At 39.9% G+C, this 17,855-nt stretch overlaps 2 protein-coding genes and 1 non-coding gene across 7 annotated transcripts in view; 2 read left to right on the forward strand and 1 right to left on the reverse strand.

Moving 5' to 3' along the window:
• Window positions 1-38: 38 nt before the first annotated feature.
• On the reverse strand, window positions 39-6,064 carry nasp (nuclear autoantigenic sperm protein (histone-binding)). 4 transcript variants are annotated; one of them, XM_022209249.2, is made up of 14 exons: window positions 5,857-6,061; window positions 5,398-5,445; window positions 5,189-5,302; window positions 4,786-4,866; window positions 4,211-4,317; window positions 3,286-3,338; window positions 3,141-3,211; window positions 2,983-3,056; window positions 2,700-2,888; window positions 2,064-2,236; window positions 1,845-1,928; window positions 1,675-1,749; window positions 937-1,071; window positions 39-236 (listed from the first exon to the last, which is right to left on the reverse strand). In XM_022209249.2, the coding sequence occupies exons 1-14, from the start codon at window positions 5,892-5,894 to the stop codon at window positions 198-200; spliced, it is 1,281 nt and encodes a 426-aa protein (XP_022064941.1). In that variant the 5' UTR covers window positions 5,895-6,061; the 3' UTR covers window positions 39-197. The 4 variants fall into 4 exon arrangements, with proteins under 4 accessions (XP_022064941.1, XP_051802934.1, XP_022064940.1 ...); XM_051946974.1 differs by having other exon boundaries at window positions 3,286-3,341; XM_022209248.2 differs by having other exon boundaries at window positions 3,286-3,344.
• A 647-nt stretch (window positions 6,065-6,711) lies between these two features.
• Window positions 6,712-6,785, forward strand: trnam-cau (transfer RNA methionine (anticodon CAU)). The gene has a single exon. It is a non-coding gene; the product is annotated as a tRNA-Met (tRNA).
• A 1,407-nt stretch (window positions 6,786-8,192) lies between these two features.
• The window catches only part of LOC110961574 (glypican-5-like), a 70,212-nt gene continuing 60,549 nt past the window's right edge, over window positions 8,193-17,855 (forward strand). The window contains exons 1-2 of one of the 2 annotated variants that reach the window (XM_022209252.2): window positions 8,193-8,452; window positions 11,082-11,243. In XM_022209252.2, coding sequence (XP_022064944.2) covers window positions 8,275-8,452; window positions 11,082-11,243 — 340 coding nt within the window. In that variant the 5' untranslated portion in view covers window positions 8,193-8,274. The remainder of the gene's footprint in view (window positions 8,453-11,081; window positions 11,244-17,855) is intronic. The other variant, XM_022209251.2, reaches the window with a different exon arrangement.

Consider the following 17,855-nt stretch of genomic DNA (forward strand, 5'->3'; position numbering starts at 1 on the left):
GAGTCCACCCAAAAAGACTGAAGAAAATAACACAAAACTTGATCTGCAAATTCTTTATTTTTTTACTACAAGTATACAAAACTTGACAGACAAATCTATGAAAATGGATCTTATTTACAGAAACAAGTGTTGAAACGTGGAGAGGAACTGGACAGGCATGCTGTGCTGGTTTTAAAGATCAGAAAAGACGAAGAACGTCACGCCGAGGACTGGACGGAGGCTGACTCTGCGGCAGGCTGGAAGAGAAAAGCAAAAAAGTAACATGACATCAGAAAGGACTCGACGTATATGTAATATGGACTCGCGAGAGCGTGCAATTTACACAAACATCCATTTAGCAGTTGGATTACAGGTTTTTCTATTGCCATTTTATCCAACCAACGAAACCACTTCTTGAGTGGTTTCAAGAAGATACTTGCCACATGATTCCTTCTCTAAACATGAGAACACAAAAAGGAACCATATCTATAATGCAAATGCAAGACAAAAATGGTTTTGTCAAGTCTGACTATACCAAGATTCAACTTCAGTGGCAGTGAAAGATGCACAAAATGTGCTCTGAAACTTGGTAAATCCTACCGACGTTATTCCAAAACGAAGAGAGTCTAGGCACCCTCTTTTCAGGAGCTTAAGTTAGGTAGAAGGTCCCACATAGCAATTTTCTCCCATGTCAGCAACTGTACAATTCATCCTAACTGAAGATTAAAGCCTCATTTTTAATGAGACTTTCAGAGATTCACTTACTTCAGATGTGCTTATTGTATCCTATCATGTATAGTCACTAACATGAAGCAAAAAAACTAAATATTTTACTTGACTGGAGATCCGCTTGCAAGCAGCAGTAGTTACCCTGTCTCCCTACGATATCACAGCACAAACATATTTCAGAGAGTCCTGTGGATATATCAGTAAGTAAGACATGAGCCTATCACTCGCCTCCTGTGATTGTCCCTCCTGGACTCCATTGCCGTTGCTGGCACTAGAGTCCCCGCTGCCATTAACTGTGGCTTCCTGTTTCGCTTGTTTAGCATCAGTGTCCTTTACTGGGCTCTCCTCCTCCTCTGGTTTCCTCTGTGTAGAAACATAAAACCAGGACAAAAAGGGGAGGAAAAGAAGACTGAGGCCTGTTGTACACAACTGCATTCAATGCAAAAGACCTTTCGGGGTGATATTAAGAAAGAAGCGACGAAGACTAAATTTGACATCAGGAGCTGTGGCCTACAATGTCAAAAAAAAAAAACAATATAATGAATCATGCACACAAATCAGCCCATAACCAAAGCTTAATTTCTAGCATTCCTGCCACAACACAAGCACCGACACACATGCACAAAATCCAATTCAACAGCACTTCAATCACTGCATAGGTCACACAAAAGTCACAATACACAAGCTAAAGAATGACATTTGCAGGAAAGTCAATGAGCTCCTACAACCACAGCAGGCAACCACGCAGACCGTACAACACAAAGCAAGCCACACAAGGCCAACTTCAATGTACAGGCAATTACAGCTCCTGTATGGAACCAACTGAAGGTTTTTCCTTCAGTAATTACTTTAATGACTTCAGCCCAGTATAACAAAGAAAAACTGGACTTTGGCCCAAGAAGTATGAAACAAGTAACCAAAAAATGCACAACTGATGGCGAGTGACTACAGGTTAGTGGGCCTCACCTTTTTCCTGACCAGGTGAGATATGTCAGAGACAGCCTTGGAAGATGAAGCACTGTCAGATGTTTTCACTGGAATCTGAAACACAAAGAGTTACATCTTCTGTTGGTGCTTTCAAGTCAACAGTAAATAGGGCTTTATTAATAGCCACAGCCATCTTGCAGTGCCATTACCTGGCTGGTGGTTGCAAATGCTGCCGCTGATGATGAAGGTCCACCATTCTCACAGGGAAATGCTGATGAAGTTGAAGCGCCACCCTGCAAAAGTCGAGTGGGTTACACACAAGTTAGGGTTGCATCACTTTGCTACTTCTCTCCCTCTACAGGCAGACACTTAGAATATTTCACAAACAAATAGTTTAATCCCTAGACGCTGCTGTCACGTGTACCCACTAGTGTCTGCTGGATGGCCTGTGAGGCAGCACTGGCTGTTCTCTGGCTTTCCTTGGCATCCTCCACCTTTTCCCTGATATCAGGCAGAAGCAGTTTCAGTTCTTCCATCTCATTTTTCTCCTCTGCTGCACCATCTGCTCCTTCTGCTGCATCTATCACCTTCTGCAGCATGGCTACACACAGACAACAATCAGATTAAGACAAGAAATGCATGATATGGAAGGATAACCTGCATAACAGTTTTTGTGTACAAGTTCTGAGTGGGTGATGTCACTCTTCCAACCACTCCCAGAATTTTCAATTACAAATGATTCAGCATTCATAAATATACACCACCAGTCAAACATTTGGACACACCTCCTCATTCATTGATTTTATTTAATTATTTTCTACATTGTGGATCAATACTGAAGACATCAAAACTTTAAAAGAACACATGGAATTATGCTGTAAACAAAAAAGTGTTAATCTTCAGTATTAATCTACATTGTTGAAAATAATACAAATAAATAAAAAGCATTGAATGAGAAAGTGTGTCTAAATGTCTGACTGGTAGTGTATGTACAATGAGGTCAAAATTCTGACAAGGCTGATTCTCACAAAAAAAAAAAAAAGAAAAAAAAAGTGTAGTCTTACCCAGACGGGTCTCGATGACTTCTATGGAGCTGTTGTAGTGCTGGATGGCCTGACTGTACTGATCCATGTAGCAAAGTGTTGTAGCAACATGGTAGTGGGTCTCAGCGAGCAGACGACTGTGGGAAGGCAAGTGCTTCAGCTGCAGGGTGAGACACTCCTGGAAGTCCTCTAGTGCCTGAGGATAGTTACCTGAGGTGAAAGCAAGGCAATCAGATTTGGACAGTGAAGAAACTGACACAAGTCCAATCCTGGAACTTCAGTCTTCTGCATGGGAGCGACATACCCGACTCAGCACTGACTTCTCCAAGTTTCAGATACACTTGGGCGGCCATCAGCTGGTCATCCTTGCTTTCCTTTCTGCACAGATGAAGCAAAACAAGAATAACATAATTATGTGCTGAACTTTAATGGATCAACTTCATGCTGTAATGTTGCCCGTACCTTTTATAAATGACTTTGGCGACCTCTAGCATCTCCCAGGCCAACTGTAAATTCCCAACATCATCTTCTTCCTGAAAGGTGGGAAAGCTGTCAGAAATCCTCAATGTCAAAACTAAGTCAAAAACCATCAAATATGGGAACTGACCTTATCTTGTCCGTTTTTCTCTTCATCATCATCGTCATCATCATCATCATCATCATCATCTGTCGAAGCAAAAGAAAAAATTTAAGGCCAGATAATCTTTAGTATTTTGGGACTTAAATAGAAACTGAAGACAGGTGCACTCAAATGGGCAATTAGTTTCCTCAGAAATGCAATTTACACATGCTACACTATTTTTCCCCTTCACCTTTTATGACACCTGCTAATGTGAACTACTGTAAATAAAAAAATTCCAAGTATGTGCTCAACACATCCACACCAATGGTGCTCTGTATCTAAATATCTACTACCCTCAGGTTTCTCCTCGTCCTGTTCCTTCTCCAAAACTTCCTCTTCTCCATCCTCTGGCTCTGCCTCGACCACCTTGCCATTCTGCTCTTCTAAGGCATCAGTCTTCTTTTCTGTTCCTTTTTCTGGGGATGCTTCCTCCACGTCATTGACAGAAGCATCTGGGTTCTTCTCAACTTGATTTACTTTAGCTTCCTCGACTGAATTATCTTCCACATTCACAAGAGAACTTGAGGCATCTTCTGATGCAGTCACATTTTGCTTCACAGGTGACTTCTCATCATTTTCCTTTTTCACCTCTGTGTCGCTCTTCACATCCTTAGTCTTTTCCTCCTCTGCCATTGCATCATACACCTGCTTCCGTAGGTCATCTCTAGTTTTGTCTGCACCAGTGGCACATGAGAATTGGTCTTTCAATTGCTAACAACCCAGGTAACTTACATTGACTGTAATGTAAATTAATTTACATTAATGTAGTGAGCCATGATCTAAAAAGGTAATTTGCTTGACCTTTGACTGTGTGTATACAAGGATTTGATAAAGACTTCTGACAAACTTGGGATTTGTCCCTTTTAAATACTAAAATAAGGCAAAACTTTAAACACTTCAATGCACTGACCATCAAGGTTGTTGGCGCTTTCAATATTAGAGTTGCTGGGCTGCTCCTCTTCTTCTGATTCTTCTGGGACTCCCTCTAGGGCATTGCCAAGGACACTGTTCTCCATCCTGACCAAAAGACAAAAAGCCATGACGTCATCAAAAATTCAATTACTGCTTACAACTGAAGGAAAACAGAGCAATGTCCCTAAATTGTCACTCTGAATGCAGATTAACTGGTGAGCTCAGCCCTTTGCCTTGTACAGAACAGGAACTTACCAAACAACAGATAAATGACGCATAGGTGACAAAGCAGTAGTTAACTCAGCATGAACCTTACAGAAGTGCTATATATTAAAATAAGAATCTGCCTTTTCCTGGCTCAGAATGGGTCTTTGGGGAATGATTACACACAACAGTAAGCATGATCAGTCTGCACACAGTATAAAGGCAATGAATCTGTGCATTTTCCTGTTAATTCTGGCCACTTCATGAACAAAAATATCAATTTATAAAAATCTTGTCTCTGGGTAAACCCTCCTTGGGGTGGGGCAGTAACAACTCTTCTCTACAGGGGAAAAAAAACACTGTACAAACCTGGCAAGCTCCAGTAGGGACTTCCCACACAGGAATAAAGCCTCACCGCACTCATCTGCAGTGTCCCCATATCTCTCAGCCCTGCCATTAAGACAAAACAAGTATTAGGTGTAGAAAGTTTTGATGATCACATACATGAACAACATTACACTACTGCAAAAGTCTTTACTGGGCTGAAGACAAACTTAATTATTTCAAACAAAACATATTGTACATCAACTTTCACTTTCCATTTCTCATTTATCCAGACTGATAGAGCAAGTAGAAAAAAATATATATAAAATTAGTCAGTGTCACTAAGTATGTTTTTCTTTTTTTAATACATGTAATCCTTTGTCTTAAAATAACGAATGCACTTGTCCCACGTTGAATCACTAATGGCGCCTTCTTCATCAGTACTCACAGCATGCCACAGGCGTCCTGGAAGACACTGACAGCAGAAACAACATCTCCCATCACCAGATGCCTGTTCCCTGTGCCAATCAGTTTCTTTGCCTCCTCCATGACGTCAACTGAGCTGCAAGGGGAAAATACACATGCGAGTTATACTGGGTCGATGCTGAATTAATCAACGCCTGCAGAAGAGTTTGCTGTAACGCTGTGGACACTAACCTGTCTGCAGCAGCTGCCGATGATGATGAGCAGGGCTTCTCCTCCACACTGCAAGAGTTTAAACTGAGATCAGTCAAAGCAAGTTTCACCTCATTCCGAAGTGCAACCACAGTCGACACACTTAACTTTTACGGCTCATTCAAAGAGTTTCATGTCCGAAGACATCAGCGACGCCTTATTGTTGTTAGCACCGTGTGGTTGTTAGCCAACTAGCTTGCCAGTGGGGGTGACAGTGATGTTGGCACCGTTTACAGACACTACAAGGTGCCATCAGCCATCTGATTACTTTAAAGTGAGTGTCACTAGCTGTACGTGTACATACCAAAAAACACATTTCAACACACTCTTAACACACAAGGTCGCCAGCGTTAGCCGCGTCACCTAGCTAAAGGCTAGCTAGCCGTGTTTCCCCTGCTACGTTTATTGTGACTACAGAGAGAAATTACAAGCGGTTCTTACCTCCCAGAGCTCGACGCGGCGGACGTTTCCTCTGGCATGGTTTCAGAAGGACAGTACAGACGGTGAACAGAAGGAAAACCGACGGGCTTCTATGCAGTGAATGAAGTGCAGCGAGACCTCCTGGGACAGTCTTTGTTGGCGCGCTTAAATAGAGAAAAGAAGGCTTTCTGTTTCCGCCTAACTTGGAACGCGGGAGATTGGAGTTAAAGGGGCCGCAGCAAGTATCATGGTGCGTTTTAGGGTCGTGGGACAAACCAAACATTCACAGCAGCACAGGCGATACAACAACACTGAGTCAAACATCAGCACAGCATCAGTGTGATTTTGCTATATATGCTCACAAATGTCTGAAATACTACGAGGATATTTCCTCGGATTGCCGTTTTGACTAATACACCGCTCACCGTGCTTCATATGTAACTATACCTAAAAACACCCAAATATCAGTGAAATTACCCACAGGTCATGAATACAACAACTCCATTTGGCTATTTTATCACTGAGAGTAAAGTTTAAATGTGATAGCTTGATAAGACTGTAAGTGTATACCACCATTTGTCCGAATAAGATATACATTTTTGCTGAAAAAATAAAATAACCGACGACAGTTTTTTGAGGTTCAGCCGAGATAAAAGCAAATGACTCCACTGAAAACAGAAACAGAAACAGGACAGATGGAGGTGAAACCTGTCTCTCTCCTAGCATCTGTAAACACAGAGTGAGGTGAAGAAAGTGTCCCCACCTTTCGTTTATCTTCGACCACGCCTTCCCATATTGAACCAAATATCTCTTCTAAACTAAGCACGGGCTAGCTAAATACACTGTTGTGTATGGTTCTACATTGTTGGTTTAGCAGCCTCGTTGGCGCAGTTAGGCAGCGCGTCAGTCTCATAATCTGAAGGTCGTGAGTTCGATCCTCACACGGGGCACACGTTTTTTCACCACATAAAGGTTCTCTGTCCTAATTAACAGACTACAGTACAAGTGAAAACAAAATGTCTCACCTGCTATTCAACTCGTTACAGACAGCAACCAAAGTTACCTGAAATAAACTGTAACATTGTCCTTAGTTGGCAAGTTTCAACGGCCGTTTACAGTTTGTTGTGGCCGTTGTCTTGCTAGCAACTCGTTTCATGTGGTCAAGGTAAGTCAGAAACACCCAACATTAACATTATTCGACCACGTAGTACTTGCAGTGCTATTTAAAAAATATTATTATTATTATTGTTTTATTTTATGTTTGTCAAAAAACTGGTTAAATTAAACAGGGTGCAGGCTAGCTTAACTGCTAAGCTACAACAAGCTAGTTTATGCGCTTCATATGTTAGCACACATTTGGTCTACAGAGCTAATCATATGATTTTCTAGTATTAAATTAACAACAACCTTTCTGAAACACCCAAGAGTCGTTTAAAAACACCTTACCTGTGTTTTGGAATTACTTCCAGGCTCATTAAATACTGTTCTACTGAACTGAACTCGAAAATAATTAATACACAAGGTTTTTCATGAAGTCAGGTGTTTTTCTCCAGTAGCCATCTTGTTCTGAAACTGGAGAAAAATTTTTAGAAAAAAAAGTTTCTGTCACTCAGTAGATTTTTTTTGTAGTCTAAACTATTATGGACATTTGGAAATAAGAAGAGCTGGTATTCTTTTTATTTTATTTTATATTGTTCATTAACTTGCTTAAAGCTCATATACACTGGGGCCAGTGGAGCATTGGAAGTATAGTTAGGTGCAATACTCTTGTATTATTCACGTATTTAGCATTCAGCATGCAACACATCACATCATTAAGTCCCGATTATCACATATAGGTGTGTACATTACATTAAAACTACAGCTACTGCACAAAACAACTTTCTTATGAGGGGAAGGGGTCAGCAGGTGGCGCCCATGTTCCACGTTTCAGCCGTAGTTTCCTCTGATTCCACTTCACTCCATCAGTCAACTTTATTGGATCATCTTATTTGCAGAAGCATCTGTTGTGCACTATTTATGTGAGATATAACGTCATAGAAAACAAGCATCTGGCTTATGACCCTGTAACTTGGTGAACTGCATGTAAATTGCCTTTATTCTCTGCGGTTGTTGTGATAGTTATTCCATGCTTTGTTGTCAACTTATAGCAGACTTTTGCCACAATTGCGTTCTGGCAGCCGCATGATCAAAGGAAGTGGTATTTTGAAGGTATTTTTATTTTGAGTGCACATGTCAATTAAGTAATTGAGGCACAGTGGGGGGGGGAGAGAGAGGGACAGAGAGGAGGGCTCTGAGGCTCGGCGGGCTCCTCTCAGACTTAGCGGCTGCAGATGAAGTTTTCAGTCACACTGCTCGGTGGGACTTTTTTTTTTTTTTTTTTTTTTAGGATTTCACATTAACCGTCCAGACTCTTTATCTGCCTACTGACATGTTGCGATGTTCCGCGCAGCCTTACAAAACATGGACTTGTTTTGGGTAATTTTGCTGTATGTTGTTTTTGTGCCGGAGACTGGCTGTGGATCAGCCGATGCAGACAGCTGTCATGAGGTGAAGACAGCTTACATGATGCGCCAAATAGGCCCGGTGGAGCTGGTGCCAGACAGACCGGGGACAGGTCAGTCAGTCTCTCTGCAAATGTTTGCTCTGTGTCGGAGGATGTTATATGAATTATTCTCACAACTAACACGGAACACACGGAAGTGGGAAGCGACTGAAAAAGCACTGAACTCGAGTGTACTTTTCATATAGTCAGACTTTACTTGAGATTTTTTACTTTGTGCTAATTTATACTTTGTTATATTTTAAAGACAGATATCGTGCATTTTACTCCAGTATTTATCTGACATTTATCAAAGACAAAGCATATGATAAGTTGCGATATTAAAAGCATATACATTTTTTGTCTATTTATGTATTTGTAATAATAAACCAAGACTGTAGTAATCTTGATGATGGCGCTATTCTAATGCACAATGACAGCTTTTCCTTTTTAATTTGTTAAGTGCATTTTACCTATAGATTTTTATGCCTGTGATGTTTATGAACGCATGGCTTGCAGTTCCACATAAAATCACCACTAACCACAAGAGCATTGTTTAAACTTCTGCTCAGTGTCTCTCTTGCTCTGAGTTCTGTCAGATGTACTTGCAGCACTCACAGGTTTTAGATCAGTAGCCTTGTAAATGTAGGGCTCAATTCCACAGAGAGGATCATCTCTGTACTGCATTAAGGGCGAACCCTTTAAGGGGAGAGAGGCTATTTCTGCTGAAAATTAACCAAAATAGTCTGGAAGACCTATATAGAGCTCCTGAAAGCATACTTGGCTGCACATGGCAGCGTTAATTATCGTGTTTGCTAAATCTAAAGGCCCATTGGAGATTTTGTCTGGCTTATGAGAGTCTCTTTTTACTTTATGACTGAGCTGGAAGTGTACGTCTTAAATGTTAATGACAGATCATCCTTTCGATCAAAACTGCACCCTAAGAGAAATGTGCTCCTTATGAAGAGGTGGAGTGGATGATAGAGATCTTGACTCAAGTTTAGCTTTTCGTTTTTCAACCTTCGCATAACTTTACAGTGCTCCTTGTGTCAATTATAACATACACAGATGCACAACATTCAGACATGTGAATAATCTCTGACAGACATCACTGTAGAATTGAAAATATGTTACTTTAGCATGCTGGCTATGCAGGAGTTTCAAGTAAGCAAAGAATGCACCAATAGTTCTACAGTGTTACTGGTTTTAGATCAGTGACTAGCTTTGTGCCTTTTGCTTGTGATTGCTAACAGAGATTTTTGGCAGTGGTGTTTGCTAATTATAGATAATTACCAGACCAGAATCAATGCACATCTATACACAACATATCTGCACAACAGAGCCTGTTGTTCTGGTCTTCAACAGCCATGAATCACTTAGTTTGAGGAATGTGCGATTTTAAGAATCTTCTCTCGCTGATTAAGACATCCACTCATTTACCCACAGCTGATTGGATGAAGGCGCCAAACTCTGGGATGTAATTGATCTTGGCTTCTGTAAATTGAATCCTCAAAAACAAAGTGGTTTCTCTGGAATATTTGTGACACGTCTCCAAAAATGTCTTAATGATTCATCAGTGAATTTGGAAAAAAGCACATTTAGAAGGAAGAAAATCCTGGTATGAAGTACACTTGCTGGAAAATTTCCAAAGGTTTGAGCCTGGTCGACCACCTGTTACCATGTGAATGACATTCCAAATGTGCATTATTTGATCTGTCAAACTCCATCTGCTGATGGAGGCCATGTGATGCAGCTGAAATCTCTGAGAAAATAACAGCAAGTAGATCTTGTAGTGCAATTTTTTTTATTATTTTATTTTACTAATGCATACTTTTGACACAAGAAGAGAGGCCACACAGTTCTAATTCTTGCTGAGTCAGTTAAATTTTAAGCTGCTGTTTGCAGACTTAAACCTTGTTGCAAAAATTGAGCTTTGAGATGATCTCAGTCTCTGCTGTTTCCCACTAACCTGCTGCTCTTAACGCATGCGTGGAATGCAATATGCCTTTACCAATACATCGTAACTATCCCAGCAATGAAGTCCATTGTCAGCTAGTGCTAATATGAATAGTCCAAAGTTTGACACAGGCCTGGTGTGTTTGTGTGTGTGTGCGTGTGCGTGTGCGTGTGTGTGTGTGTGTGTGTGTGTGTGTGTGTGTGTGTGTGTGTATGTGTGTGTGTATGTGTGTGCATGTGTGTGCTTGTGTATGTGTGACTGTGTGTGGCTCACATAACTTTACAGTTCATTCCTCTCATCTCTTTCTCCCCCTTGATCTCAGTCAGCTGCTTGACAGCTTGGCTTACAGTAGTCTACCAAAGTCAGACTGCTCCATACCACACACACACACACACACACACACACACACACACACACACACTTAGGTCCCAACAGGCTCACTGTACAATTAATTGTGTGAGGTCATAAAGTCTTCTGGGTCACCTGCTTTTAGATTACAGATCCACATTGAATTGCCAAATAACAATGAGTCCAGTTAGCGGTGGTGGTAAAATGTAAGGGAAAATGGATTTCTTCAGAATTACATCATCTTTGGAATCAGTAGTAGTAGTAGCTGTTACCAGTATTTGAGCCCTAAAGAAAAAAAATCTTTTTCTATCCAAGAAGATATGATTGATGTTTGACATTTCTCAGACTTTGCAAAGTTTATGTAAACAATAACAATCAGTTATTTCCTCTGTTTTTTAGATGATTCTCTGCGAGTATGTGTCCACCCTGGGCCTAGCTGCTGTACCAGTAAGATGGAGGACAGCTACATGGCAGCTGTTCGCAGTGAGACGCAGCAGAAGATGCGATCGTACAGCTTTGAACTCAAGTACCTAATTGCTGGACACACCAAGGCTTACCATGGTAAGGGAGGGAAATAGAGAGGGCTGTGGATTCGAGAATGTCGTACTTGCATTGTTTCATTTTGTACATCAGTGAAGAGAAACCAAAGACAAAAAGTGAGGGAAAAGTATCTCGCTAAATTACATCACTCTTTAGATTAAAATGTCTTTATTATATTGACCTGTTCTAACTGGATTTTGAAGAGATGCCCATGCATAGTGGAGAGCATAGTGCACCATAGTACTATGGTTTGGAGATTTTTTTTTCTTTCTGTTTTTCTCTACTGATTTTTCCTCTTGACACAAGACAAAGAAACATCTATTTCAAGAGTCAGGTTAACAGAAGAGTGACAAATACATCTATATAAAAAATTGAAACAGACTCCTTGCAAAAGCACATTTATTTGCCACATTTCAGTGCTACACCTTCATCAGCCACATGGTTTGTTGCACAAAGAAGCCATCAGAAATAGGGAGCATTTGTAATGTCACAAACAATCACATTTCATTTATTCTATATGAAGGCATTAATCTTAAAACTTCATTCTAACAACTTTTAATATTATACAGAAAGTTACAAAACAGTATCTGTCACAGTCATAAGTACATACAACACTGTGTCATTAGAATAAATCTCTACTGACTACATTAATCTAAGTGAGCCACATGCTGATTAGATTTATATATTGTACTGGGGAGGTCTTAAATAAATGTATTATTTAGGTCATTTATTATCGATGTAAATCTTTATTATATATTATGTTAAATGTTGCTAAATGTTGCCTACTTAAAATCATAGTATTTTATCCACTGAATGTAAACCATTTTGAAGTACATTTATGATTGTTCCAGTATCCACAGTTTTCTAGCTTTCTCCATGTTATTGAAAATTGTCATTCAGTACAGTGATGCTGGGACTCAGGACTTCCTTGTATAGTATGTGGGGAATGTGATTGGTTGTGGAGTTACAGCTACTCCCTCCTTAATACGGCTTTGCTTTGTAACAATGTGCCGGAGGGCTGTTTGAAACATTATTCCCTTCACCCCAAAGAACACCTAACCCCCAACATTTAAAATGAAGACTCTTTAATACAAACCACACCTCTAATACAAGAGAAAAACATGTCGGATAATTAAAAAACATCCCATAAGCAGCTCAGCAAATCTAAAAATGAGAGGCCTCTGTCTTTTTTGTAAAACTTTAATATTTCTTGGGGCTGTTTGCCTTTCATATGTAGACATCACCTGGGCTCTGACAAATATAAATGAAAGTTCCTTCTTCATTTTTGAATAAAAATATTTTTACATTTAAATATTAAAATATTTTTTTGGGCATTTTATAAGATTAAATGTTTAGAAGAATCAGGAAAATTCTTATAATGTAAACCAAAATGAATAGGTAATGAAGATAATATATTACTTCTTGTTTCTGTTCAGCTGTGTTGTGATAATGCGTTTTCTCTGTCAGTCAAAGTCAGAGTGACTTTAATACCAGTCGTGATTTTGATGTTTTAACAGTTTTGTGAAGAGCCTGTAGCCCCTCTGTCATTCTCACTTTGTGTGTTCATCATGAAATAGCTAGTTTGTGTCAGGGTGGTGGTGTGAGGCCAGTTTATTTTGTGAGGCGCCACAGTGGCTAGCCAAACAAACAACTGATGTTCGATTGAGTCTTTGAGAGAGCAAACTCTCAGAGGGAGCAGCGGAAAACTTTGTTACAACTCTCCACTCTCTTTCTCTGTCTGTCTGTCTCTGTCGCTGCGATAATCAGGTTTTGTTCTTGACCAATGAGAGAGCGAGGGACGAAGAATGTTTACATTCAGTACGTATCCGCAGCAAAGTGTTGTTGCCGTGGGCAACAGCCGGTCTCTAACGGGCTGCTCTGAATAGAAGGAAGAATACTCTGCTTGTCCACTTGTCTCTCAACGCTATTCACTAGTCTGTGTGAGCATGTGTGTGCGAGAGAGACCTTGTGTTTGTATGTGTTTACGTGCATGGATGTGTGCATGTGTGCTGCTCATGTAGGGTGGAGACTATGAGAATTGTAGAGTTGATGAAACCCAGCAGACACCCCCCTCTCCCCTCCACTCGCTTCTTCTGAATACACTCAGGCTCGGTTTCAGCTGCTATTTATGCCCAATGGATAGCTAAACCATCCATGGGTAAAATTAATGCCAAACAGCCAAACACAAAGAAGGGCTGAGCAAACCTGAAACAGCAGCAAGGGGACAAGTGTAGAATTTGCTGCATTAACTTGAAATTTTGCAGGTTCAAACGCTATGATTAAAAAAATCGATTCACTCAAACTGCAAAAAAAGGATATTTTTTCATTAACCCCAGGAGATATCCAGCCATGCAAATAATTTAATGTGCTTGTGATGGCTATTCTGAAAACACTGCAGCCATCTCACCTCAGCAATGGTAAATAGGATTTTTATTTTGCTGCTCATGACACTGAAAAACTGCTGAAAAGAAAGCAATTTTTGGCAATACAAAGTGATAAATAATGTTAAAGTCTTCATTTGGTCAGGTGTAATGGTTTGCACTCATGGAGTAGGGAGAAGATTCTTTACATCTAATGCTTAACATTTAGTCCAAATGTGTTTTGCAGCCACTCAATTTTACTGCAGTTAAAGATAAAATTGACAGACAGTGTCCTGGATGCTCAGGATACTTTGCTGTCAACAGTTTTCAGAGGAGCTGCTTCTCTAGTTTTACAGTGGTGCCATATTTATAAACCCTGGACAACTTACACTTAACGTTGTTATGGACAAATGAGGAAGACATGCTTTTTTGTTATGTAGATCCCTTTAATGAATTAATAGAGGAATTCATTTCATCGGGAAGTTTCTTGGAATTATAATCTCTTTTTCAAAGAACACTTGGCAAACAAGGCACACCATTGTGAAGCTGCAAAAAATTATAAGATTGAGCTTGATGGAAAAAAGACACGGGACAATTAATGAAATTGATTTTGCAGGACAGCAGTGTTCCTCAACAGCTGAGCTGAGTCTCACAGGATTCCCTCTTCTGAGCACAGTGATTATAACCCACTGGAGAAACTGAGACATGCCCAGAGCGCTTGTAGTCAGGCTCTCCTTACACCCTGTGGATTACTTGTGTGTGTGTGTGTGTGTGTGTGTGTGTGTGTGTGTGTGTGTGTGTGTGTGTGTGTGTGTGTGTGTGTGTGTGTGTGTGTGTGTGTGTGTGTGTGTGTGTGTGTGTGTGTGCGTGCGTGCGTGCGTGCAAATATCTGTCTGCATGCTTGGGTGCGTTTCTCCTGGTACTATAAGACCCTTGTGCCCTCTCTTCCTCGTCGCAGCTGTTGTCCAATCACAGAGGGTAAAGAGCTAATCACATGACCCCATGTGAGTAGACTGCTTTGTCACTTGATGCTGTCTGTATTTGAGTTGCTATTGCCAGGACATGGGTATGCAAACACATAAAAGTGAGACATTCTCACTCAGAGCTTTGGCTGCTCAGCTGCCTCATCCTTCAGCGTGCATGCTCCTTCATACAAAATCTTTGCCTTCAGTGGCACTTTTGTGAGTTATTCAATAAATCCCTAACCAAATGACTCTCTCTTGTAGGGTCAGATGGTTGTGATGGTGAAATTCAAAGCTGTTAGGACACAAACCCACACATGCATTCACACAGAAGCATGCACAGTGACTGACAGAGTGGCTTGGTGAAAGTCCTAGGTAAATAGGTTTCTCTCCCTGTCTCTGTTTCTCCCATTTGTCACTGTGTGTGTGTCAAGATGCCTTCAGACTGACCTCACCCTTTTTACTTGGCAAGTCTCAAACATAGAGGCACTGACTGTCACACAGCATAGAGCCTCTGTAAAGGGGAGGGTGACGTCCTCTTTATTAGACCCTGTCTGACATAGGAAACACAGTGGATCATGAGATTGGGCCTCTCATTATCACCTGTCTATAGATAACAGAGTTGTGAAAACGAGCTCGGGGATGAATTAAGTTTGAGCTATTTTGGTACGTATGCAGCAGGAAAAAGTCAGTCCAAGGTCAGTTAGACAGAGACTGTGTGACAAGGAAAAAGAATATATGCACAGACATGGAAATCTTCAAGTGACACATGTAAATGTCATGCCTCTATCTGAAAGTGAAACAACTTTATACAGAGTTATTGTATGTAAATGGTTATTTATAATTCATTGTGCATGTATATTATATTCACATACACTATATGTGTACTTAATTGATGGCAACAGTCCCCCCCTGGTATATGGCATGGTCAAGATTAGATAATAACTAAGCAAGGGGAGTGCTCATAGACACATTATTATAACTGCACTGTTAGCACAGCTGTCAATTGTTTGTCTGTTGCTGTAATTTTATATAATAAACTAAGAGGTCTGTGGTAGGAGAAGCACCCAGACCATTTACTTCAGTAAAAGTAACAATACAACAATGTAGAAATGTACAAGTTAAAATTGTGTATTCAGAATCCTAATTCAGTACATTTGCATAGCTGTTATCATCAGAAGGACTTAAAGCCAGAGTGTAAAATGAATAAATGAATAAATGAGCTCTTGCAAAGCCAGTTTACACAATGCTGATTAGGCCTATCAGCACCACCGATGTATTGCTGTATTTCTAATTTTAAATCAGTATTCTTGTAGCAACCTGTTTAACGTCAACCAGCATTGGCTGCTTTGTCAGTGCTGACGAGTGACACAACTGAGGCTTCAGCAATCAGGAGTATGGTGGAAAAACCATCCACAAAAAGTTTAAGACAGAGCTCTGACAGATGTTCCAGATTAAAAATGAATAATTGGTAATTGTAGTTCCACACTGCAGATTTAAAGTATCAAGAGTAAATACTCATCATCTATGAATGACATGCTACCATATATGACATAATAAGACTGCTAATGCAGATATATTAATATGAAAGCAACATGTTCCCATTCAAGATAGTCAAAATAAGACGAGTTTTAAAAACTTTATTTACAAATTGATAGTTTAGTCGAGTGTTTCCCAACCTGGGGGTCACAAGAGAAGTCTGATGAATCGAGAATATGAACTTTAGTTATTTAAAGATGAACAGCCCTCCATGACATTATCCACAGTGTTCCTGATCAGTGTGTTTTTGATGCTCAGTGTGATGCCTGTGGCCATTGGCAGTAGGCCTCCTAACTTCCAACTAATCAAAAAATTAGCAAAGAGGTGGAGGGTGAGTGAAGCTGAGGTGGGCCATGCAAATGTCTCAGGGCCATGGACTGTCCTATGATGACACCTATCTGTGACTCAAAGCAGTTACATCCTAAATTATGTGTCACTAAAAGTATTTTCTACCGTAAAGTTGGGCATTTTAGCACGGGGGTCTTTGGAGATTGATTCACCGTTGGACCCAGCCTCAAGGGGCCACTTGCGGAATTGCAGTTTTTGGGACTTAAGAGTTGATGTCATTTGTCAGCATTGCAGGTTGCTGTTTTGTTGTGAGATCATTATTGAGGCAGAAATTATTTTTTGCATGAAATAATTTGAGCACTTATTAAAAATTAAAGCATTTGAAAAGTGGAGAAATGTCTCCTTGGTAAAACTGCTGACAACCTTGAAATATAATAGAGACACAAAGCTGTTTCCGTCTGAGAGTTACAAGTGAAAGAAGTTGGAAACAAATAATCTTTAACCTGTATCAATGCATTGTATTTTAACTTTTCATGTGCTTTTTATGTACACAGCAGTAAATCTTAATCTGAAAAGTAATCTGGAACATATATATATGTAGTGGAGTATAAAGAACAATATTTCACCTTGTGGTGCAGTGAGTAGCAGCAGAAAATAAAACAATCAAGTACATGAAAAGTAGCTCAAAAAAGCCACATTAGTCCCTATGGACTAATGTCTGGGAATTTTAGAATAAACTAAAGGCTCCTCCATCCCTTTGTTGTCTGTGTTTCCACTGTGGTTCCAAAAAGATTAGGTAAATTAGTTAGCTAATTTTAGAAAAAGGAAAGACTGTTTTTCTGTGTCATATTTGAGTTTGACTTCAATGTGGACGAGTGTCTCAAATTCCCACTGCATGTCTTTACATAAATGTTTAACACAGTCTAAACTTATCACCAGTCCCTCTATCATACAACTTCTTTATTAGCTGCATGTTGTGTCAAAGAACAAATGTCAAATGAGCACAGTCAAAATACGCTTATTTGCAGTTGCAGGTGACAGTGTTTGGAATATAAAGGAATATAAAGTTTCCAAAGTCAGTTATTCTATGTGTGCTGATTTTGACTCAAATGTAAATGTGAGTTTCACAAAACAGTGTTTTTTTGCTCCATATGATCAGAATTATTTAGACAAGAATTACTAATCATTAACAATTTTAATTAACAACCAATTACCTATAATCAACTGGGATTTATTTTTTGTCGATGGATTTTGTGCATGAGCCATGCAGATCATCTTACAGGAATGCTTGATACTTGGAAAAGGCTATTTGTAAGCCAGCAAGATGAGTCATATATGCAATAAAGAATCACATTAACTTTGCCAGCAGGTAATAATGGTGTTTAATGCTTACATATTCTGACTTAATATAGTTGCGACTAGGTACATGGATGTTTGACACAAGTGCCCATGGTATACACACCATAAAATCCCTCTCTTCCTGT

Source organism: Acanthochromis polyacanthus, chromosome 4 (assembly GCF_021347895.1).
Source record: "Acanthochromis polyacanthus isolate Apoly-LR-REF ecotype Palm Island chromosome 4, KAUST_Apoly_ChrSc, whole genome shotgun sequence".
In the NCBI taxonomy this organism is placed as follows: domain Eukaryota; kingdom Metazoa; phylum Chordata; class Actinopteri; family Pomacentridae; genus Acanthochromis; species Acanthochromis polyacanthus.